The 25,166-nt window shown below is 49.9% G+C and overlaps 1 protein-coding gene across 1 annotated transcript; it reads left to right on the forward strand.

Moving 5' to 3' along the window:
- The first annotated feature begins 432 nt into the window (after positions 1–432).
- On the forward strand, positions 433–4,359 carry LOC310921627 (N-acetylmuramoyl-L-alanine amidase-like). The gene is made up of 5 exons (XM_083881810.1): positions 433–537; positions 857–1,726; positions 2,591–2,801; positions 3,668–3,986; positions 4,065–4,359. The coding sequence occupies exons 1-5, from the start codon at positions 486–488 to the stop codon at positions 4,065–4,067; spliced, it is 1,455 nt and encodes a 484-aa protein (XP_083737936.1). The 5' UTR covers positions 433–485; the 3' UTR covers positions 4,068–4,359.
- Positions 4,360–25,166: the final 20,807 nt, after the last annotated feature.

Genomic DNA, 25,166 nt, shown 5'->3' on the forward strand with positions numbered 1-25,166 from the left:
CCTGCCACCGTGTCCCCACTGTCACCACCGTGGTGTCCCAGCTGAATGTCACCACCCACCAGGGTGGGACAGGGAACTTGTTCAGCTGGTAGACAAGTGGCCCAGAAGTGAATGACAGCCACCACACTCAAGGAATCCAACTGCCTCTGGGGACAGGACAAGGGGCAGTGTCACCCGGGGAGTCACATAGCCTGGTGGTAGAGTCCCCCGACATATCCTGGTGGCTTCATGCACTAATATGTCATGGTGGCAGCGTCCCCACAGGTGTGGTGACATTGTCTCTGATGTGTGTCCTGATGGCATTGTGTCCCCTCCTCCTCATGTGTTCCCGTCCCCTCTGTGTCCATGACCCCTTCCCTGTGTCCCTGTCCCTCCCCCGTGTATCCCTGTCCCCCGCCCCCAGCGGGGCCAAAGTCCCCGAGGTCCTGGGGCTGTGTCCTGCAGGGTGTCCCCGTGTCCCTCAAGGTGTCGCCGTGTCCCGAAGGATGTTCGCGTGGCTGCTCCTGGCGGTGAGCGTCTGTGCCCGCCTCAGCACAGGTAGGGACATGCTACAACATCCCACAAAAGCCTGTGACACCCCACGGCATCCCATGACACCCCAGGACACCCTCTGTCCTCTGATTTTGGGTCTCCTTCTCCTCCCGTTTGGGTCTGTTCCCCCTAATTTTGGGTCTTTTCCCTCCTGGTTTGTATTCTTTCTCTCTATTTTGGGTCCTTTCTCCTTATTTTGGATCCCTTCCCCCTATTTTGGGTACCCTCCCTTTGCTTTTGGCATATTTTTGGGTGCCTCCCCCTCCTCCAACCCTCTCCCCAGCCCTTAACCTCCCTCATTTCACCCCACCCCCTGTCCCTCCAGGCGTGTCCCCAGCTGTGTCCCCAACTGTCCCCCCACGTCACATGGACTCGGTGCTTGACATCCTGGACACCCTCGAGTCTCCGTCCTGGGGCGGCTCCCCCGGCACCGCTGCGGCCTTGGGGAGGGGTCTAGGGATCTGCAGCACCCCAGGGTGCCGGGCGGTGCTGGGCGAGCCCCCTGGGACCCCCGAACGCCCCCCGGCTCTCACCCCGGGCCAGTGGCAGCTCCTGACCGAGCTCCTCCGCCACGACCCGGCGACACCAGAGCTGGGGGCGGTGCTGGCCCCCGACGGCTCCACGGTGGCTCTCGGTCCCCTCCTGGCCGGCATCGAGGCAGGGCTGAGATCCGGCGGGTTTGGGCGACCCCTCCCCACCCTTAACCCGCCCGCCGATCCCCTCTTGGCTGTCACCATCACCGAGGCTTTGGGGACATCCTTCCTGCTGGCGCAGGGGAGTGACAACAACGTCACTGCGCTGGGACCCGGCGGCTGCTGGGATGACGTGGAGAATCCCCAAAACTACACCTTGAGGGGTCCCCCGTCCCCTGTCCCCGACCCTGTGGCCATCGGGGCCATGGATGGGGTGGTCCTGGGGGCGCGGCTGGCCCGGAGACCCCTTCCGCTGGCCGAGCTGCTCCGAAACTACTACGGCACCGGAAATGGGTCGGAAGCGGGGAGACCCCCCAGCAGTTACCGGCGCCGGGATTTTGGGGCACTGGCTGGACAGGGGCGGCTGGAGAAAGAGGTGGCGGCGGTCTTGGGGGTGCTGAGGACGCTGTCGCCCCCCCCGGAGTTCCTGAGAGACGTGGGGACACAGGAGGTGGCGACCGTGGCTCATAGGGCGGCGCGGGAGTTCAGTGAGCGCTATGTGGGTACGGCCGGGGTGGCACCTCCTAAATGGGGGTGGCACCTCCCAAACTGGGGTTGCCACTTCCCAGACAGGGGTTGTCACCCCCTAAACAGGGACTGCCACCGCACAAATGGATATATGGATTATGGATTGTCACGGCTCAAATGGGTGTTGTCACCCCCAAACGGAGTTGTCACTCCCTAAATAGTGGTTGTCACCTCCCAGACAGAGATCGTCACCCCTTAAACAGGAGTGTCACCCCTCAAACAGGGATTGTCACCCCCTAAATGGATGTTGTCACTTCCTAGACAAGGATTATCACCCCTTATGTCTCCGCACGGCCTCTCTCATGTCCCCATCAAGCCCTTTGTCCCCAGATGGCCTCTGCCATATCCCCAAGGAGCACCTTGTCCCCACACAGCCTATGCCATGTCCCCAGTGGCTCAAGGGACACCTCCAGCTCCATGTCCCCATATGGCCTCTGCAATGTCCCCAAAGAGCCCCTTGTCTCCACATGGCCTCTGCCATGTCCCCAGTGGCTAAGAGGACATCTGCAGCCCCTTGTCCTCACATGGACATCACTTTAACCCCAAGGAGCCCCTTGTCCCCTGGTGGACTCTACTGTGTCCCCATCAAGCCCCATGTCCCCACATGGTCTCTGCCATGTCCCCAAAGACCTGTCAAGTCCCTTGTCCCCTGGTGCATTCTACCATGTCCCCAAGGAGCTCCTTGTCCCCAAATGGCCTCTGCTATGTTACCAGGGGCCAGTAGAGCCCCTTGTCCACCTGTGGAGTCTACCATGTCCCCATCAAGCCCCACATTCCCCCATGGCCTCTGCCATGTCCCCAAGATCTCAGGTGACACCTGCATCTCCCCATCCCCACAGAGTGCCCGGCCATCGTGCCCCGCTGTCTGTGGGATGCCCGTCCCTATAGAGGCACCCCGGCCCTGCTGAAGCCCCCGCTGGGCTCGGTGTTCCTGCACCACACCCTGGAGCCTGCACAGCCCTGCCGGACCTTCGGCGCCTGCGCCCGCGCCATGAGGGACATGCAGCACTTCCACCAGGACACCCGCGGCTGGGACGACATCGGCTACAGGTCACTGTCACCTCTCCAGGGCAATGGCACCTCCCACGAGCCCTGCCACCCCCTATGGAGGCAGTCATTGTACCTGTGAGGACTGTCACCTCCATTGGTTCCTGTCACCTCCCATGGGCCGTGTCATCCCCTGTGGTGTCTCCCTGTTACCCACCACAGTCCCTGTCATCCACCATGTTCTCTGTCACTCCTTGGGGAGCTGTCACCCCTCCAGTCCCTGTCACCCTCCCTGGTTCCTGTCATTGTACCCCAGTGGACACTGACACCTCCACTGGTTCCTGTCACCCAGAATGGGGATGGTCACTGTCTCCCTATGGTCCCTGTCAACCCCTATGGTCACTGTCATTCCCCTGTGGTTCCTATCACTGTCCTACCATGGTTCCTGTCACACTCCATGGTCCCCATCACTGTCTCCTTGCAGTACCTGTTATTGTTCCCTCACAGGCCCCACCACTGTCCCCTCATGGTCCCCATAACTGCCCCTCCATGGTCCTCACCACTGTCCTCTTACAGTCTCCATCATTCATTGTCCCCCTACAGTCCCCATCATTATCCCCCTGCCGTCCCCATCATTGTCCCCCTGCCGTCCCCACCACTGTCCCTTCATGGTTTCCATAACTGCCCCTCCATGGTCCTCACCACTGTCCTCTTACAGTCCCCATCACTGTCCCCTCACAGTCCCCATCATTGTCCCCCTGCAGTCCCCACCACTGTCCCTGCACCATCCCCATCACTGTCTCCATAACCCCCCACAGTCCCCATCCCTGTCCCTTTCCAGTCCCCACCATTGTGCCTGCATCATCCCCATCCCTGTCCCTTTGCTGTCCTCATCATTGTCCCCCACTGTCCACATCGTGTCCTCACAGCTTCGTGGTGGGCTCAGACGGATACCTGTACGAGGGCCGGGGATGGCACTGGGTGGGTGCCCACACCAAGGGCTACAACACCCAAGGGTTCGGCATTGGCATCATCGGGGACTTCACAGCCACCCTACCAGACCCTGACACGCTGGCCCTGGTGCGGGACGAGCTCCTGCCCTGCGCCGTCCGCTCCGGCCACATCCGGCCGGACTTCACCCTGCGCGGCCATCGCCAGCTCGGCCACACCGACTGCCCTGGCAATGCCCTCTTCCAGGAGATCCAGAGCTGGCCCAGCTTCAAGGGGACAGGAGCACTGAGGCTCAGGGTGGGTGGCCTGTTGGTGTTCGTGGGAGGGGATTTGTGGTCATCCTGGTACTGACCATGGGTCTTGTCCACGCTGCAGTGAGGAGTGGCCCCAGCTGGGGAACCTGGGATGGATGAGAGCAGGAGAAGCAGGACACTGGTTCAGATGGACGCCAGAGCCACAGGTCCCTCTTTGGATGGACACTGGTCCAGACAGACACCACCCCAGTCTGGATGGACACTGGTCCAGCAGATATTGGTCTGATGGATCCCAGCTGGACATTGGTCTGCAGCCCCCCAGTCTGGACAGCCCCCAGCCCAACTGACCACCAGCCCAGCCACAGCCTGGCCCATCCCACTGGCCCACCAACCCATCCCAGTAGCCCCAACCCCAAAATAAATCCAGTTCTAGGACATCAGCTCCGGGTGGTCCCTGCAGAGCAAGGGGGAAACTGAGGCACGGTCTGGGGTGACTCTGGGGTGATGGGAAGGGACTTCGGGAGCCACCCTGGAGACCCCAACGCCCCCTCCCCCCGCCAAACGAGCTCCCATCCCCCGAATTGGTACATCCGGGGCCCTCTAGTCATTTCGGAGGGACTCCAGGAGCCACCACAACCCCGCAATCCCTTCGAGGGGTTGACCCGCGGTGTCCCCCCGATGTCGCTAGCACGTCCCCGGCGGCATCATCTTCCGGGGCAGAGGAGGAAGAGAAGGAGGAGGTGAGGGTGTGTCAGGGTCCGCAAACATATGCAGGGAACCTGATGGCTCGTTTTGGAGATCTCAAAGCGCAAAAGACACAACAGGGGACAAACCAGTTTGCTTAAACAAAAAATGCACTTTTATTTAGTGCCCACTGTTCTCCGGCTGGAGAAGATCTAGCACCATGCTTTGTTAACAAAGCAAAAAGAATATCCTTATCTTTTGTACTAGAATCTTCACTCATTTTTTTGTGAAGGGACAAAAACCACTCTCAGGGAGGTATTCTTAAAGTTACACAAAAAATGGCACAGCTAATACTGTGTTTCCCTTCGCTTCCCTGGAATGGGAGAGGAGACCTAGCTGCTTGGGAGGCACTTCTTCACAAAAAAACCTGTTGTCTCCTCAACTACACCAAGCCGCTCAAAACATATAAAAACACACACAGAGTCCCATCTTTTGCACAGTGAGATCGTTTCTGAAAAATCCTGATGACAGGGAGTGCTTATTCGCCTGGATGTATACAGTTTGCGGGAATTTTCCCTCGCCCCCCTTGCTTTCTAACAGCGCTCACCGAAGTGGCGTGCTAGGTGCGGCTGAGACAAGGGTCCTTCCCCTTCTACAAACTATATAAAACCCGCAACTCCACAGTCTATCAAGATCCTGTCCGTGACGCCAATTTAATGTCAGGGTCCGCAAACATATGCGGGGAACCTGATGGTTCGTTTTGGAGATCTCAAAGCGCAAAAGACACAACAGGGGACAAACCAGTTTGCTTAAACAAAAAATGCACTTTTATTTAGTGCCCACAATGCGATAGTAGGGAAAGAAAATAGAGAATAGTGAGAAAGATAGAGAAAGAGGGGAAGGGGGATTATAGCTACCACGTGGAGAGTCGGAGGTCCTCAAGACGTAGAGATGCCCATAGACGCGATCTTCTCCAGTGGGTGATCACAAAGGGTGCACGGGATCTGCAGAGTCTTTATAGGTTGGTCGGGAAGAAGACCAAGGCGAGTGGAACCGAGCCAAAGAGGGCACTGGGCCAGTGCAGGCACCTGCGTCAAAGTTGGGTGCTCAGGAACAAGCGGCAAGCTGTACCCTTCTAGCACGGTCAGCACAGTCAGCTCAGTCCACTGTAACGAGCTCTATTGTTCTTGCTTTCCGTTCTCATGGAGATGCATATCAGTCCTCGGCAGGCGCCCCACCTCAGCCAGGCCAGGGGCTCTCCCCAGTCTCTTCGGGGGTCTTGGTCTTCAACCATCGGAGACAGTTGTGAGGCATAACACACCCTTGGATAGACTCTGACAGGGTGTGACTGAAACTCCTGCCCGGTCACATGGGGAAGCCGCGACCGGAACCGGGGCCGAGCGCGGGCGCAGCAGCGGAGGTACCGCGGGGACGAGGGGCGGGGACGCGGGGACTGTCTCCAAAGTCCCCAAGGTCCCCTCGAGGGACGCTGCCGCCGGGACACCGCGGGGGGCATGGGGTCGCGCAGCTTCCTCGGGGCAATGCGGGGAATGGAAGTGGCGGGGGAGACCCCAAAAAATGCTGTCACTCCCCCTTGTGGGATGTGGGCCACCCCCCGCTTTGGGGCGCTGGTTACGAATTGGCGGGTGGTGGTAACAAAAAGCTCAGGTGCCATCTCGGAGATGTCACAGAAAGGGAGTCCTGCGGTGCCACCGCACCCCCTGCACTGAGCGAGGGACAAAGGGGAGATCAGGGGGTCCCCAGGTTGCGGGGGAAGGGCAGGGGAAGCGGGGCCGGGGCGCGACGAGAAACGCCTCTGGTCCCGCCTGCGCCCAGGGCACGGGGATGGCGGGACACCTGGCACCGGCCGAAGTGGGGTTTCGAGGGGCTGGCGTGGGACCCTCTGGGTGGGAAGGAGCACGCAAAAATTGGGGATCCCTGAGTGGGCATGGATATTGCAGGGAAGTGAGACCTCACAAATTGGGGACCTCTCGCTGGGCAAGAGAACCCAAAAAATTAGGACACCTGGGTGGGCAGGGACACCTCGGAGATGTGGGACCCCACAAAATTGGGGCCCCTGGAGTGGACACCCAAATAATTGGGACCTTCGATGGGCAGGAGTACCCCCGGGATTTGGAACCCCAAGAATTGGAGACCCCTTAAGGTGGGGATGCCCCACTTAGGTTGGGGATGCTCACCCCACTACGCCCAAGTCCAGACCCTGGACACCCCAGAGTGACTCCCCTGGTCACTCTTCCAGAGGGTTTCTTCTGCCCCCTCCAAGGTGTCCAAGGGTACAGGGGACATGAGGGGACACGAGGCGATGAGGCCATCTGAGGCAGCAGTACCTGCACTGCATGGCAGGAGGAGGGGAAACGGCAACAGCAGCACCAGGGCGGAGCTGGGGGCGCAGGGTAGGGTAGGTGAGGGGGGTAGGGGGTGGGAGAGTGGGAGTGATGAGTGAGGGGTGATGGGGATGGTTTGGGTGTCATGGGAGGTGCTGGCCTGGCACAGCCCGCCAGGGTGCCCGGTTCCCCCATCCCCAGGAGTTGTTCTCACCCCACGTGTCCCCATCCCCACATGTCCCCATGCCAGGGCTGGCACTCATGGTGGCACTGGGCCAGGCCCTGTGGCACCGGTGCCAGGACCTGGCCAAACTGATGGCACTGCCCACGGGGTGGGCACAGAGCCACCCTGGCCTGGCCTCATACATGGCCTGTCACTGTCACACTGCCATGCCCACTGGCATTGCCACCCCATGGCCACCTGTCCCCTGGTGGCATCTCCATGAGCACCTGGCACACATGCCTTGGTGTCACCATACCCACAGTGGCACCTCCATGGCCACCTGTGCCCTGATGTCACCACACCCATGGTGCACCTCCATGGTCACTTGTCCATGTGTCCATGTGTCATCATGGCACCCCTGGTGGCATGGCCAGGCCACATGTCCACCATCACTGCCATACCCCTCATGAGTGACAGGGGCACGGAAGGCACTCACATCCAATTCTGTCCCCTCCCATGACTGGGGCAAGCCACGGCCCCTGCCGAGCTGCCCTGTAAATGGCCCCCCTTACAAGCAGCCATTAAGGAAGGGCATGGAATAGTTACAAGGACACTTAAATGCAGTTTATTTCTTTCTTTCATTCAAAAAAGTTATGGAATATTTTAGATGCTGTACTTAGGAGGAGTGGAATGTCTGTGTTCACCAGGCTGGAACGGGTTTATTCTTGAGCGAAAGCTAAGTGCTGGATGCTGAAGTAATTTCATAGAAGCACAGAATGTGCTGAGTTGGAAAGGACCCATCAGTCCAACTCCTGCCTTGCACAGAACACCACGACAATTCCACTGTGGGCCTGAGAGCATTGTCCAAATGCTTCTTGTCCTAAGACAGGCTTGGGACTGAGACCACTTCTCTGAGGACCCTGTTCCAGTGCTCCACCACCCTCTAGGCAAAAAACCTTTTCCTGATATCCAACCTAACCCTCTCCTGACTCAGCTCCAGCCATTTCCTCAAGTACTGTCCCTGCTCATGAGAATGAAGAGATTGGTACTGGCCCCTGCACTGCCTCTCGGGAAGAAGTTGTAGAGGTCAATGAATCTCCTCTTCTCCAGCTGAACAAACCAAATGTCCTCAGCTGTTCCTCACAGACTCCCTCTAGACCCTTCCCCATCTTTGTGACCTCCTTTGGACACTCTTCAATGGCTTTATGTCTTTTTTTATATTGTGATGTCACTCAAGGTGAGGCCACCCCCAGTGCAGAGCAGAGCAGAGCAGAGCATGACAATCCCCTCTCTGGCTTGGCTGCTGATGCTGGGCCCACTGCCCCCAGGACACAGTGGCACTTTGGACTTCCAGGGCACTGCTGACTCATGTTCAACTCGCCCTTGGCCAGAATCCCCAGTTCCCTCCCTGCAGCTACTCTCCAGCCTCTCCTTTCCCAGTCCATACACCAAGCCAGGGGTGCCCCATCCCAGGGGTAGAATCTGACACTTCCCTTGTTAAACTCCTCACAGTTGGTGATTGCCCATCTCTATTTGTGAGGTCTCTCTGCAGAGCCTCTCTGCCCTCCAGGCAAGTGAGAGCTTCTCCCAGTTTAGTATCATCAGTAAATTTACTGATTATCCCTTCAAGTCCTGTGTTCAGGTCATTAATGAAGATGTTGAGGAGCCGGGGCTGATAATGGAGCCCTGCAGAACCCACTGGTGGTGTCACTCCAGTCACTGCCATCCTTGGTGCCTGACAAGTGAGCCAATTGTTCACTCATTGCATAAATGTGTTTATCCAGCTGTGTGCTGGATACTTTGTCCAGAAGCATTCTGGGAAACACAGTATGAAAAGCTTTTCTGAAATCCAGAAAGATTCCATCTACTGGCTTTCCTGGATCAACCAAGTGGGTTACCCTATCGTAGAAGGAAATCAGATTTCACAAGCAGGACCTTCCCCTCATGAAGCCATGCTGACTCCGACTGATGCCTGTATTGTCCTCCAGGTGTTTTTTAATACTTCCCAGAATAAATTTTTCTCCGATTTTATCAGTTATCAAAGTGAGACTGACAGGCCTGTAGTATCTGGGGTCCTCCTTCTTGCCCTTCTTGAAAATTGGGACAACATTTCCCAGCTTCCAGCCAGCTGGGACCCCTTAAATCACAAGTCTGAACTCTCTGTTTGCTCTGATTTCTCCAGGGGAAGCAGTCTGCTCAGACCTGTATGTTTGAGCTTCTATTCTTCTCAGCCCAACCCACTTCAAGGGCAGTAATGGTTAAAAGAACAATTAAAAATACTTTCTGATTACAGGCACGAAGTCATTGCAAATAAAACAATCTCTTTGAAAGCTTTTTAAGGTGGGACTCACAGGGCACAAGGGAACTGCCATGAAAGTCAGATTTGAAAAAGAGTCTTAATCATGTGGATTTGTCATGGTTTACAGAAAGGAAACCATAGAAGCCTTGCTTAAATGAGAGCTTATCTATAGCATGGTTTAAGGCACTCTCCTTTTCCTTTGAAGGAAATTTCTTTGTGGGCATGGTAAGTGATACATTTAATGAAATTACTTAGTTGCATAGAATTAGCAATAAAAGTTGGCATGACAATTGATTGCATTTCCTTTCAATAATGCAGAAAGTCAGTAAATGTCAATTTGTTGCTACTCCCCACCCAATTTCCCTGTCATTCACAGGATAAGCACTCAATAGAAATATGATGAGGAGATGTTTGGTTTGGCAGATGGAAGTGCAGTGATCTGTAATCCCAGTGCAGCTGGGTTGGCCCATCCATGTCAGGTGAGGTTCTGCAGGGACCAGAGTTCCCTGTTACCAGCCGTGCTCCTTCAACCCTCATTTCACTTTACAGTGCATGGTGCAGCTCCTGTCCACACACCGAGACATTTTCTAACATCAGAGACAGCTTGTCAGGGCTCCCTAACCTGCCTGAATTAGTACAAATTCCCAGCTTCAGAGGAACTTGAGGAATGTATTATTCCAGAAGGAATTGTCTAAAGTGGACACAGTGTACTTGTTCTTTGCAAAGCAAAGATAAGGAGCCTGTCACATTCTGATGTTTAAATTAAATTGTCTGATTTCATTTCATGGATTTTAGTGGCTTGGAAACAGTTTAGTGATGTTTTGTGAGCATTTTCTTTCTTGTGCATTTCAGTTCTATGTTTGAGGAACTATCTTGTGTTTTTCTGTAGAAAGCAGGTGTTCTTTATTTGGCTGGATGTGTGGGGCTTAACTCCACCAAACTCACACACTGATTATAGAAAATGCTTCTGTTTCTATACTCTCTTTCATATACATATTCATTGATTTTCCTGAAATAAACATACATATGATAACCATTTTCTCCAAATTCATTAACGTATTTTCTCTTCCCTTTGCATTCTTCTGTCCTGGGGGTCTCTTTGGTGGTTGGCAACCCCAAAGTCATGCCTTTACTGGTACAAGTTGGCACAGCTGGGCTGGTTGCTTTCCAGTTTTTCTTCCTAGAGAATAAGCATCGTGCAGTTCCATAGGCCAATGGGTTTTTAAAAATCGGCATTATATCAACCAGATGCCTTTCTGGGACTACCTAAAAACAGAGGCCAGACAAAATTAAGAGAATAAAAAGCAGTTATATTTATTGAAGGGTCTTCAGGTACATTTCGGGCAGATGAAGCCACCCCAGGGACTACACCCAAAAATGGACGGTGGGTCACAGGCTTTCATACTTTTATAAGTTTGGTCCATTTGCATATTGGGGGTATATCTTTCAATTCCAACTTCGGGTAATGAAGTAATTTACCCAAAGTTTGCTCCTCCCACAACTCACTTTTGTTTACATTTCTCATGGCCTGAGATAATGAGGTGTCCTTGATTCGCGGGCCTAGAGAGGAACTGTTTTGTCTGACCAAAATGGGAAAGCAGTAGTCAACACTCTAAATGGAGTGTAGAGTTATACACTAAAGAATTGCCACAAATACATGAAAAATAGAAAAGCTAAAATCCTGAGGCATCAAACCCACCATAATGCCTTGGGAAGACTGACCTGGAACAAAGATTGGACGAAGCTAGAGAATAAAGTAGGTATTTATTAAAAGGCCTTAAAGGATACACCTTGAGCAGCAGAAGAGCCTGACCAGGGCTACACTCAAGGTGGACCCAATATGGTCACAAAATAGATGACCAGTCACAAGGTCTTACACTTTTTTAAGTTTTCATCTATTTACAAATTGGGATTTAATTGTCCAATTACAGCTTCAGATTATGAAGTCCCATCCTTCTTGTTTTCTCTCTTCAGCCCACTGTTGTTTATGCTTTTGGGCCTGAAAACTTGTAACAGTTGTCCTTCATCTTCAGCAGGACAAGGATTTGTTTTGTCTACCTACTCTGTGAAGAGAGCTTACTAGTACTTAATACAAGGCTCATAACTACACCCCTAGGCAGCACAGAATCTGAAAAACATGAAAGCGAAAGCTTAAGACATCAACCAGCTGGTAATGATTCTTCATCTGGCAACCATGCCATGACCTTCTGGGTGTTACTGGGAACACTGGTGTGAAGTCCAAGGGTTCTGATAAGAACTTTCTCCTCAGCCTGAACTTGCTGCTGCTTCGGCCCAAGAATGACCCCGGCTGCAATGTTTAACAGAGCAAGAGGTGCTGCCTTGGGGAGGCTGAGTGTCCCCTTGCCCCTGACAAAAATCATGGGCATGGATACTTGAGCCTTGCAGCAGGTGCTGGGACTTTGCCCTCTCTGACAGGGTGGGGAAAAGAGATTTTGTTGTGAATCCTGGGACAATACAGGCCTGTGGGTTAGCAGCTGAGTCTGTGGCCATCGTGACCCGCCACAAGCCACCACAGCACTGGGCTGTCCAGAATGGGAGCCTGGCAGTCTCACTGCCAGCTGAGCTGTGGTCACCTGCTGTGAGTACAGGGGCTCTGGGTGCTGTCCTAAAGCTCTGTTGACAACAGTGAGGGAATGACTGGGGACACATCTGGGAGCTTGTATTGAGTTCCTCTTGCAGGGATCTTTTGTGTCCTGAAATCAATGGGTTTGCTCCTTTTTGAAGGCTGTCATGGAGGCACAGGAAAGAACCATCCATCTGAATTGCTAAAGTTTTAAACATCCATCAGGCTGCTGCTTCTGCTCCTGAGGAAATGTGGCTCCTCAGGTATCTCAGGCTGCAGTCCCAGGGCTGCTCTTGGAACAGTGGAAGTCACCACTTCAGTACCACTGGCACAGCCTTGGCTGGGCACTTTGTCCCTTCCTTGGGACACATCTGGGGATTTAGGTGATTCTGGTGACCTGCTTCAGGGCTAAGCCAGCTGAAAATTAAAGCCGAAAACTTCCTGTTAGTTTTGAGCCTCATGAAATGGATTGCAGGCACTTCAGTCCATCAGGGTGGGACTGGCAGTGCTGAATGAGAACAGCCTAAACTGGGGTGGGACTGGGAGCTTCAGGCAGAGGGCAAGAATTGATCTGGGATTAGTGGAGCAGGGTGAATTTGGCCTCTTGGTGTGCTGTGGATATGAAGTTTTTTACATCTTCAGATGATAAATGCAATTCAGTGAATAAAAGAGTGTCTAAACATCCAGATATCAACAGCTTTTTAGACAAAGTATAGAACACACAGGCTGGAATATACTTGCTGTCTCCAGAACTCCAAACTTTTGCCGTGTTGAGCTTTCTAATTTAAAGCTGCAGCCATTGGAAACCAAGATTTTCTGACACTGGCTGATACTGAATAGTGTAGGACACTGGAGAAATGGTTAAATGGGCCAAAATTACTAAAGTGTGTTTTTGGGATGGGCAGAGCAAGTTCTTTGAAGGTGAGAGGATCTCTGCTACACACCTGAGCCTCTGCTCCACCCCAAAGTGGCTGCAGAACCCCCGGCACAGACACCAAAATCCCCCCTATGGGGATGGACCAGAGCAGGTAAAAGGTGGCATCTTTTTCCTATTTGAAAGAAGTGGGGGTCATTTGTAACATATCTGGATGAATTCATAAGTCACACAGGGATGGGAGAAAGGTGGGTTATTAATTGTCCTGGAGAAACCTTTCCTGGAAACAAAGGAAAACTAGGAAAAGCCCAGTCAATAAACACTGGTCAAGAAAATTCAGAGAGAGCCATGTGGGGGCTTGAACTCAGGGAGATCCCAGCAGGGTTGAGGAGCCACTGCAGACACCTTTTCAAACACCTTCAGGCCTGGGTGGTCTTGGTGTCCATACCTCCCACCTCCCCCTAGGGAGTATGAGGGTCTTGGGGTGTCCTCATGCCCCATCTCTGTACTCCAGGTGATTTCAGGGTGTTTTCCAGGTTGGGAATGGCCAAAGCAGCCACAGAATTTGTGGCTTGGGCTCTGCAGGAAGTTGTGTGTCTCTGCTTTGGTGCCATGTCCAGGATTTTTGGTCCTTCCACGCATAATTTCTAGAGTCGGTGGTGGGAAAAGCTGGGTTTAGGTGGGAAAAGCCAGGTTTAGGTGAGAAAAGCTGGGTTTAGGTGTTGCCTTGGGATAGTGGGTGAAACATTGGGAATTTCAGGGCTGATAGGGGTTCTGCAGCTTCCATAGAAAAATTGCCCTTTGCTCTGGCCTCGATGAATCCAAAAGAGCTAGAGTCAGTTTGGTGTGAGCCAGAGACACAAGAGAAATTGAAAAGATATGGAGGGAGACAGGGGGTGACCCTGGGAGCACTGGGAGTGAACTGGGAGAACTGAGGAGAGTCTGGGAGTGACACTGGAAGCACTGGGGTGAGACAAGGAGTGAGACTGCGATGGCACTATAGGGAGCAACACTGAGTCCACCAGGATTGAACTGAGAGTCAGCTGGTTGGAACTCCCTGGTTCCCCTCCCTGTGGAGGGGAACCAGGGAGTCCTACTGGAAGCTCTGAAGAGAACTGGGAGCACTGAGGTGAGGCACTGGGAGCATTGAACACCCCATCACGTGTCCCAGTTGCTTGAGTCCAGCTCCCCCCTGTGTAGTGTAAAGGCTGCAAAAAGCTCGTGGCTGCTACTTTGTTGCCTGCCCAAATTCATGTTAGCAGTCTTAAGCAAGAAGCATAAGGACAGCTCTTCTTGCTGGTACCAGTTTTTCTTCCAGCCCTCTGTGGAAGCAACTGCTTTCATCTAGGCTCTGAGATCCAGACAACACAATGGTAGTTGCGGCAGAGAAGGGAAGGATGCAGTGTACCGGTGAGTTTAATGTGACTTACACGTGGCAAGCGGATGGTGCTGCCCTACACTTGTTTTTACTTCTAGAGCTTTCTTCCATGAGATCAGTTGTTGAAAGTTGGCAACAAAGCTGCAGGATTGGAAAATATCTATCTGAGAAGAAAAGTACAGAGACTCAGTGTGTCGTGTGCCATTTCAGGATTACTTGGAGAATGGGTATGTAAAGAATGCCTTCTGTTTTGACATATGCTTCTGATCTATGGATTCAATTATCATGGACTCTGTAACACTGAGAGTGTAAAAAAAAGCTAAACTCCACATTTTGTGATAAAGTCTAATGGCTTTGCATTACATTTCAAGCAGCAAGAGCATTTTCAGCTTACTCTGATTGAGAATGAGCTTTTGCTGGACATTTGCAATTCGGTACACTGTGCATACAAGCCCGGTGCTCTGCCGCTTCATTCTTTACCTTATATGATCCAGACAGAACTGAAGCCCAGCCATGACATTCAAGCTTTGCTGCTTTTCCCTGTGTGTACTGTACACATCCAGTGTGCTGCACACTGTTTCTCCTCATCTTAAGGTACACTCATATCCTTCCTGTTTTGCTGAGTCCAAACTGTCTGTGAAGCTCTCGCTCAGCAAAATGTGCCAGGAGAGAAGCACTTGTGGGATTAGTCATTCTATATCCAAGATATTTGATGCAGCACCACAATCTGGGAGGGGAGAAGGTGGCATGAGGAACATGGTTTTGTCCCGGCACATTTTTCCATGTGAGATGTCTCTCCAGAGCTTTAGTCCTTGTGAGGCTGTAATGTGCATGATGGTACTTCAAGCTGAGAAGGCCTGTGCAGAGAGCATGGCAATGTGGCGGCACTTTGCAGGTTGTAAAAGAAAGAGGACTGCACCTTGATTGTGGTGCAAATAAAAGTTTCAGGGGCAAGCCCTGGGGAAGATTGTTGTCCTGGCACAGTTCTCTGTGGGAGACGTAGCCGAGAAGCTTTCTCTTTAGATTCAGATGTCAAGGGAGGCTGAATGTGGTGGTACATAGCACTTAGAAGGAAATTGCATGGCCCAGGCATGTTTGGGAAGAAGCAATGCTTAGGAGTGCTTCGCTGTTGGCAGAGTGTTCTGTGCATGAAGTAGCTGATGATTCACCTCCGGGAGAATGAAAGCGCGACAGGTTAAGAAGGCAAAGAATGAAGCCACAGAGCACTGGGCTGGTGTGCACAGCACACAGGCTGCTAGAAGAGTGTGGCTGCCAAATTCACATTGACAGTCATCAAGCGGGAAGTTAAGCAAAATCAACTTGTGCTGCTACCTCTTCCTCTTCCAGCCCTATCAGACAACTACTGCCTTTAGGTTGAGGCCCTGAGATCTAGAGAAAATGATGGTAGATGCAGCGGAGAACAGATACACAGAGTGCACTGGTGAGTTTGATGTGGCTTATGTGAGGTAAGGGGAAGGTGCAGCCCAGCAGTGGTTTTGTCTTCTATAGTCTATTTGACGAGGGCGGATGCTCAAATTTGGCAACAGAACTGCAAGAGTGAAAAATGTGGCAGTCCATATATGTTAAAAGGAGATACATAGTCCCAAGTGCGTTATGCATAATTTAAATGCTGCTAGGAGAAACAGCTACTTTAGTCTGCCCTGATGATAGTATAGGGTTAAAATGATTTCTGAGGTAGCAGGACTTGAGAACAGGATGTTGGCTTCACTGCCAACAGGATGTTATTTTCAGGCTGTTGTTTTAACCAAATCAAGTATAACTTTGCCTAGGTAATGGGGGGGGGGGGGGGGGGCAGGAGGGGGAATGATTGTGATTCTTAGTAAAAACATGTAGGCCCTGGGAATAAAGTTAGATAGGTCAGGTGGATCTGTACCTGTATAATCATCAATATGATAAATAACATTATTGTTAATTGTAACATTAGTTTGATAACTGAATATGATCATGATCTTAAACAAGAATCTTAACCAAGAATCATGAGAACCAATTGTTGCAATTTATACTTGGGTAGAATCAATGGAACAATGGGGTTTAATGATTAACATGTATCCTTATGTAACAAGAAAAGTATAAAACTGTGTCTATTTTGAACCTCTGATTGAGTCGGATTTGTGTACATCCAGGACCCCTGATTCTCAGAGCTCTCAATAAAGCACCACATACAATCATTCTGTTATTGTGTGTTTTTCCTACGCTAATACTGACCCTTCCTTCCTTCTCTGTGAGTTCTGGGTGACTGAACTCAGCAACACTGAAGGTGCGTGAAAGTGATTGTGCTATGTATATGAGGTTATCCAGAGAAGACGGAAGTGCAGCAAATGCTTTCTGTCCAGGAACATTTCCCAGTCTAAACTGCAGCAGTAAACATTTTACTGACAATGGACTCTGCCACTTTGAGAGAATGTGCTGATGCTATATATTATATTTTTGAGAAGGAAAGTGTGAATCACTAGTATTTCACCTAGTTTACAGACTGCAAAGGGAAGATGAAGACCAGTAATGGCTTTTTGTTGTAGCACTTTTTCTTTGGACATTTTGAAGGGGTTTGAGATCTGCGCAAGTGAGAGAATAGGATGGTACGTGGGGCTTGAGAGAAAGTGCGTATCTCCAGGGAGTACAATGCAGTTCAATGGGTGTGAGTTGCATGTTGAGTAGCTGATTGCACAGAAAAAGTCCCAAAAGAAAGAGGGTGTGCTGCAACTGACTTTTATTTTTCAGCCTATAAATTGCAGTGCTCACAAAAGTGCCTGTTGAAAAAGCTCTCGCTGCCTACAACTTCAACTGCACCCATCAAACTACCAGCACACATCCTGCTATGGACACCTTCTTTCTCAGCTCTAAGTAACATCCTAAGCCCTCAGTCTCACAGAGTCAGGATCCAAATGAAATGGCACCAGTGACTGCTCACATACTAAAGCTATGAGGACAAAAAGCTCAACAGCTTGGTGTCTGTATTCCAACTGACAGTTCAACAGCCCTAACCCAGAGAACTGCCTTTTGGGAAAAGCCTTTAAACTCACCAAGACAACCCAAAGTGTGCATCCAAACTTGTCTTCTTTGCCAAAGAGAGGAACTAGAAGCCCATCTCAAAAGAAATGGCAACCCTTCCTCCAAAATACAAAGTGTTCAGGGACTGTTCCCATACAAAGGTGCCAGAACATTGTTCTTGAGCATTTCCTGTCCAGGGCACTAGATCTGCACACCAAGACTCAGCATAGCTTCTTACCTTCTCCAAAATATGTGTGCTTCCAGAATTTCAAGAAGGCCACCTCTGAGAATGGAAAGCACCTGCCAAATTGAATCTTTCAGGAGACCACCTTCCTAAGATGTGTACCGACTCCATAATTGTACATATTGAGGCAGTGCTTCCAAACCAAATGTTATGCCACAACAGAAAGTTGCTGCTGCCCTTGACCTCCACAAAGGCAGCTTCTTATCTGCACCTCCAACACTGAGGCTACATGCTTTCCTTTCTTTTGCTAGGCATTGCCATTCTTCAGGATCTTACCAAGTGAAAGGATTGAATACATCCAATACTTGCTCCTATGCAGAAGGGTCCAGAACAGAAACATCTTGCTGGACTTTACCTCCCCACAGTACCTTAACATCTGCTCCACCAACATTGGCACGATGTCTTTTGATTCATGAGGAAAGGCACTCCAAGTCACTTGCCTTGCCTTGCCTTCAGTACCTTGCCTAGTTTTTCCTAGCCTACCCTTGCTTTGCTTGCCTTTTCCTATGTCTGCCTTGCCTGGCCATACCTAAAACTTCTTGTTTTGCATTGCCTTGCCTACCACTCTTTGCCTTGCCCTCCATGCAGGCAAGGCAACGCAAACCAAGGCACTTCAAGGGAAAGGTAGTTGGGGCCAGAGCAGTGACAGGAAAGCAAATGGAGTGTTAGGCGAAAGAACACCTAGAAGTTCTAGGCAAGGCTGGGCATAGGAAGGTAAGCCCAGTGATGGGTAGGCCAGGCGGAAACAGGAAGGGCTAGGCAAGACAAGGCCTTGAAGGAAAGCAGTAGGCAGGTCAAGACTGGGGTATGGGCATGACAGGGAATGCAAAGCTAAGGGAAGGTTGGCAGGGCAAGGCACAGAAACTGTTGGGTTGCCAAGGCAAGGCAAGTGACAGGTACATTCAAGGACTGCTGGTACACAGAAGTGGCTAGGTGTCACTAGACGGACAGAAAAGGAAGGACACGCACGCAGTCAGTCATCAGGGCAAAGGAGCTTATTTTTTCGACCTCGATTTATATAGATTTTGGACAATGACCACAGATTGGACAAAGAAGGTTGACACTTCTCCAAGCACACTGGTCAAAGTAAAAGTCTATCAATTGTCCCTCCTCCAGAGAGGAATGTAAACAGGAAGAACAGTTTACAAAACATTATTTTTATTTACATAAAATCTGTGAGAAACTCCATTACAAAAATGCAAACATCAGAAGGCTGAAAAAGATCAGGGCAACAGCTAGGACAGCCTGCTCTATCCAGCCTTGATCTCGCATGGGCCATCTCTAATCTGCACCTAAAACACTTGGGCTGCCTGCTTTCCTTCATATGCAAAAGACCTGTCATTCTGGTCCCAGAACCCAAGGGTGAAAAGTGAATTTTGTGTCCAAAATTCAAGACATGCAAGGATAGGTGCTAGAACAAAACTGCCAGGACAGATGGGTGTGCTTGCACGTGACCTCCTCTGGACTTTCTCTCATGCTCCTGAAACACTAGAGGTATGTGAAGGCCTGGAGAATCATAGGGGAATCAGGCAGGGCAGGGCAAGTTGAAGAAATTCCACGAAAAGAGAGGTGTTGAAACCAGGTGGGGGAGGGGTGAGCAAGATAATGCAAGGCAAGGGAGAGGTTCAAGAGCAAGACAAGAGAAGCAGTGGCTTTGCAAGACAATACAAAGGAGAAGCAGGCAAAGGAATGAGAGTCCTAGAAGGAGAAGGAGAATAAAGGTTGGACCTGGACAAATGGGAAGAGAATGGAGGATGGGTGAGCAAGTCCGTGCAAGGCACTGGATTGGTAGGAAGGGCAAGGGAAGGACATGGATGGGTCAGAAAGTAAGAAGAAACTAATGATCAGCAATGACAAGTTAATGCAAGGTTGGGTAGGAAATGCAAGGCATTCAAATAGAGGGGTAGGCAACACAATGGATGTCTTAAGTGGAAAAGTCCCTGCATGGCAAGGCCAAGAGAAAAACGGTAGAGAAGTCAAGGTGGGGGACGGGTGAGTGCAGCTGAGAAAGAAGGAAAGTGCATGGCTCCAGTGTGTGTGTGTGTGTGTGCGCGCGTGCGCGTGTGTGTGTGTGTGCATGTGTGTGAAGTTTGCAGGATGTAAAGCAAAGAAAGCTGTCACTTAATTGTGGAGTGAACAGACTTTTTTGAACATATGCGGCAAGGTCCAAGCAACCTTTTCCTTCTGGCACATCTGTGTGTCTCAGATGTAGCCAAAACTTCTCCGTTTAGATTCAGACTGCAAGCAGGACACAGAACATGGTGGTGTGAATAGCTGAGCAGGAAAGTGTGTAACATTGGCATGTTTCAACAGAAGCAGTTTGTCTGTGTAAGACCAAGATAGATGTATAGGACTCCAGCAATATGACACTACACTCAGCTGAGAAGCAAAGTGCACAGCTTCAGTGTGTGCTCTGAAAATGAAAAGATGGAAGAAAAAGGCAAGGGGGCAGGTCAGCGAAAGCTTTTTGTGCTGGCACATTGAGCTGCTTGAAGCAGAACTGCTGCTTAGCAGAACTTGCTAAGGACTCTGCGACACTGAGAGGATGTGCTCTTCCATGCAGCTAAGAAGGAAAGTGAGAATCACCTGTATGTCTGTCAGAGTTTGTAGGCTGCAAGGGAAAGGTGAAGGCCAAGCCTGGCTTTTAGCTGAGGGATTTGTTACAAGGAAGCAGCTGCTGGATGTTCTAAGCTTTTCAGGATCTGTAAGAGTGAAAGACTACACTGGTATCTAGAGCTTGAGGGGAGGCACACATTTCCAGCATGTGTGACACAGTCCACTAGGTGTGAACTAGACTCTGAGCAAGGAAGATCATTCTTTACTGACACCACTGGTCCTAGAATAGACTGGTGCTATACACTTAACTTCCCAGCTCTAGGTACTGTGGCCGTCAGGCACTCCTGCAGTCTGAATCTAAACTGGAATGCTCCCAGCCACTGCTCTGTAGTGAACAAGTAAAAAGTGAAAAATCTTTCCCCATTGTCTGTTCAAAGATGAAGATATGAAAATTAGAGTTTTAAATTGCCTCTAAAAAAACTTTTTAAAGTGCTTTATTTTACAAAATGAGGCACCCTGTTGAAAGTTATTAGTAGAGCTTGTAGTTGACACACTAAGTTTGCTAATATCAGACTGTAGATGGAGCAGGCAGGAGAGCAGTAAACAGTTAATACATCAAGCAAGGTAGCAGCAGACTCTTGATACATGATGCTGGCTAAAGCTTTTTCTGGAATTTGTTGAACACCCCAGGTCCAGCTGATGCTTAAATATTTAACTTCTTGAGGTGGACCCTGAATTTTCTTAGAATTGACTACCCATCCATAGTGCCACGGTAATTCAGTAATGGCATCCAGTTCTTGTTGCACCTGTTCATATACAGTACCTATATGAGAACATCATTAATGTGTTGTACAGTCTGTACTTCAGCTGGTGCAGTATGTTGTGCTAAAGTGCGGTGTATTGCTTGGTGATAAAAATAGGAGTATTTTTATAGCCCTGGGGAAAGACATGTAAAGGTGTATCTGTTTCCTCCCCAAGTAAATGCAAACTGATCTTGAGCGATACAGGGAACAGGAATCGTGAAAAACACATTAGCTACATCAAGTACAGCATACCATGTTCCTGGATGTGCCTGAATTCGGTGTATTAGTGTAACATTCAGGAACAGCAGCAGTTATGGGGGGTGTTTTTTTGTTCACTGCCCTGTAACCTACAGACATTTGCCAGTTGCCATCTGGCTTTTTTATAAGTCAGACAGGACTATTAAAAGAAGAATGTATGTAACAAAAAACACCTGCTTGTAGCAAATCATTAACAACTGCTTGAATTTCTGCATCTGGTCATGAAAATTATAGTGCTTCATATTTACAGTTTCTGTGGCTCTGGGGATTTCTGCTTCTTGTTGTAGTGATAACCCTGGCATGTAGGCCCTGTGTGGTGACAAAAGCCCTATATGTACCATTAATTTCTAATGTATCACCCCACAAAATATCCATTCCTAAAATGTATTGACCAGTTGAAGAAACCACAACAGAATATATAGGAAGACCCCAATCTCCAATTTGCAATTCCAATTTAGTAACCCTCCCCACTACAGTCTGCTCACTTTATCCTCATATGGGAACAGTAGTTCCCTGTATTTTTTCTGGGTTGCCTTGAATGATAGTGACCTGTAGCAGGATTTTGCAGAGAGCGAGGGCATGATTTATATTTGGTTTGAGATTTGAGCTACCCCAGCCTGGGCCCCAGATTCAGGCCTGTGAAGCTTGTGGCACAGTTAGAAATTATGTTAAGGTGTTAATGAGGGACAGTGGTTTTTCTAGATGTTAATAAGTATAGTTAGTAGTGGGAACACTTTAGCCACCTAAAGCATAAGTTAAACAATGTCTGTTTGCATTTTTCCCTGTGCTTTATGCCAATAAGAATGTAACTGTAATTGTAAACTATATTGAAGTGTATATAACCTGCCACTTTAGATGGAAGAGGAGAAGAATGTATGATTAACCATATTGGCTGGATCTGCATTGCTCTGTCCAGCTTCCCATGTTTTTAAGGGGTTCTCTGCTTTCAGTGACCTCCGCCCCCATATCAACTATAACACAGACTCTTTGTTTATTTGTATTTGACCACCAAATAATCCCACACTGGGTAAAGGGACAAGGGTCCTGTCACAACACACAGCATTCCAGAATGAGGGTTTGATCTATTCCCTATTCCTTTGTCACTTGTCCCTCTGCCTCAGCTACAGCTTCCTTCATGTCTGTCCATGGATAAACCAGTGCAGATGGATTGAATGATGATCCTCTGTCTTCCCCAACCCGAGGTACTCCACCTTCTGTACTTTCTTGCTCTGGGAATTCTATGCCATAAACATAAGGCTTGTAGTGGTTGTCCAGCTGTATCTTTTTTGTTTACGCTTGGTTGAGAAGTAAACAAAAGAAGGGGATCTATTCGTTCAGCTCTCCCTATTACTATTCCCCTGTTGATTCTCCTGCTTTTCTGCTTTCCCCTCATTCTGGGCTGATTTCTCTGATTCTAATCCTGGTAAATCCCCTAACTGACTTAATTTTTCAATCACCTGTTCAATCAGGTTCCCTTGCCCTGATAAGATTAAGGGGATATGGTATGCTTTCCGTCCCTTTAGGCAGCTCTCTAGGAGAGTGTTCCATATCCTGGGCTTACGGGCTAGGCCATATAAAACTCAGGAACCCCCATCATGACTAATTTTAATTCCTTCTGCTTTAAGAAGATAGCAAACTTGTCTTAAAGTTGTCTATTCTGTGGCCACAGAAGGCCAAGCAGCATCAGTGGTATACTGACCTGAAAAGCCTTCCGCAACAACTGCAATGTAGTAATGTATCTGTATAACCGGCCGTTCTGATGCACCAGCCAAAGTGGTTGTGAGTAATATTATCAAACCTCCTGCAGATTTGTTGTTAGAGCTCTCAGGAATTCATCAAGGTTACTGAGAAAACAACAGGATCAAAAATAAGAGGAGAGCCTAAGAAAATGTCTGCAAAAAATGTAAACCCTAGACAGGGAAAGCATAACGTGAGGATGGATGCTTGACCAATTGGATGTCCTGAAGGATGTGTGCCTGCCTCATGAAGAAGCAGCTTAGTCAACCCACGTGCGTGCCCACATGGACAGTAGACCTAGAATCTATATCTGGCATGTAACATAAACAATAAATGGCTTCTGTTGGAATCATATTGATTTGTTTATTCAGTGGCCCATTTCCCCCCCTGCACTGCAACCATAGTAACATTATTTGCCCAAATACCACATAACACTGACTGCACATACATGTCAGAGGTAAGTCCCATAAACTTTTTAGCATCTGCATCATCTAGTAACGCAAGTGTCAGCACCTTTCTCCTAGCAGCATTTCAATTGCACACAACAAACTGTGGCTATGTCCCCCTCCTTCTCACACATACGGACCATCATATTTTTCATTCTTGCAGCTCTGTTGGAAACATCCAGCAGCTGCTCCTGTCATATAGGGGCCAGAAGAAAAAGCCATTGTTGGGCTGCAGCTTCCCCTTGCTGCAAGTAAGCCACATCAAACTCCCCAGTGCACTCTGTCCTTCCCTTCTCTGCTGCATGTACCATTGTATTCTCTGCATCTCCACATCGAAAGCCAAGCACAATTTTTTCCACAGGGGGCTGGAAGAGGACTAGGTAGCAGCACAAGTAGTCTTTGAACTTCCCCCTTACAACTGCTAATGTGAATTTGGCAGGCAAGCAAGTGGCAGCCATGCTCCTCTGGCAGCCAGTACGCTGTGCACACCAGCCCAGTGCTCTGTGGCTTTGTTTTTCATCTTTTGTACCCTGTCGCACTTTCATTCTCCTGGAGGTGAATTGTTGTCTACTTCTCACATACACTTCCAGCAGCGAAGCGCTCCAAAGCATTGCTTCTGCCAAGACGCACTGAGCACTTTCCTTCTAAGCACTATATACCACCACATTTGGCCTCTCTTGTAGTCTGAATCTAAATGGAAAGCTTCTTGGCTACATCTCACACAGAGAACTGTGTTTTGCTATAATAGGCAAAATTCATGAAAATTTTTAAGTCATAAATTATATTTCAGTCTCTGACAGGGGGTCTGTGGAAATGGGATGGGATCCATGTGGCTATGATGAGGATCCATGAGGCAGGAATGAAATCTGTGGGGCTTTAACAAGGATAGAAAACATAAAGTGGGATCAGCACCTACAGTGTGTGTCCTCAGAATGCTGCCAGGCAGATCCGTACTGCCTTCCTAACCCGACTTGGGGTGTTACCGGGATGGCAAATCCAATGACAATGATGATGCTGGCAGTGATGACAGACACAGAGACCAACACCACCTTGAGATTTCAGCCAGATTCTGGCTCTGGGAAGCATGGGATGGTGAGGAGGGCAAGGAGAAACACTGTCCTGGTGCTCCACAGTTTCGAATTCCTCTCCCAAATTCCCACATGCCACATTCCCAGCCTCACCCCAGGAAATGCAGGGAGTGGAGAACCAGAGGAACACAGGGACTTAGGAGATCTGGGGGTCCCAGAGCCAATATAAGGAGAGGCTGGAGATGGGGAGAGGTTGAATGGTTTGGAAAGAGGGTGCAGGGGGTGACTGGTGCAGGATAAGGGGATGCAAGGTATACACGTTGCTGGGGAAGACGGTTTCAAAGGGTACAAAGTTTTGCAGAGGTGATTCCAGGGGCATCCTGTGCCCAGGAAAGGGTGTCCATTGCTCCTCAGTTTCAAGGAAAGGGGAGTCACAGAGGGGAGACCTGGGAATGGATGACCTGGCATTCCTCAGTGTGAAAGAACAGGGGGTCTGGAGGCTGGGAAAGGAGGGAATGAGGATCCAGGCCCCAGAGTCAAGGAATATATGAAGGCTGGGGGCTGGTGACTATGGAATGGCCAAAAAAGGGAGTGCAGGGGTATTAGTGGAGGACAAGGGGTGTAGGGTAAGAGGTCCCAGGGCCATAGGAGGGGATTCAGGGGGTCCTGGTTTGGAGAAGTTGGTTCAAGGGGTGTCAGTACCAGGGTTTGGGTGCAGGGGGGTGGGTCCCAATGCACAGGAATGAGGATTCAGAGCAGTCCCAAGGTCAAAGAAATAGGGTGCACGGGGATTGAGAGAGGTAGGATGGGAGGTT

This window comes from Zosterops lateralis, assembly GCF_965231275.1.
Source record: "Zosterops lateralis genome assembly, chromosome: 35".
Classification (NCBI taxonomy): domain Eukaryota; kingdom Metazoa; phylum Chordata; class Aves; order Passeriformes; family Zosteropidae; genus Zosterops; species Zosterops lateralis.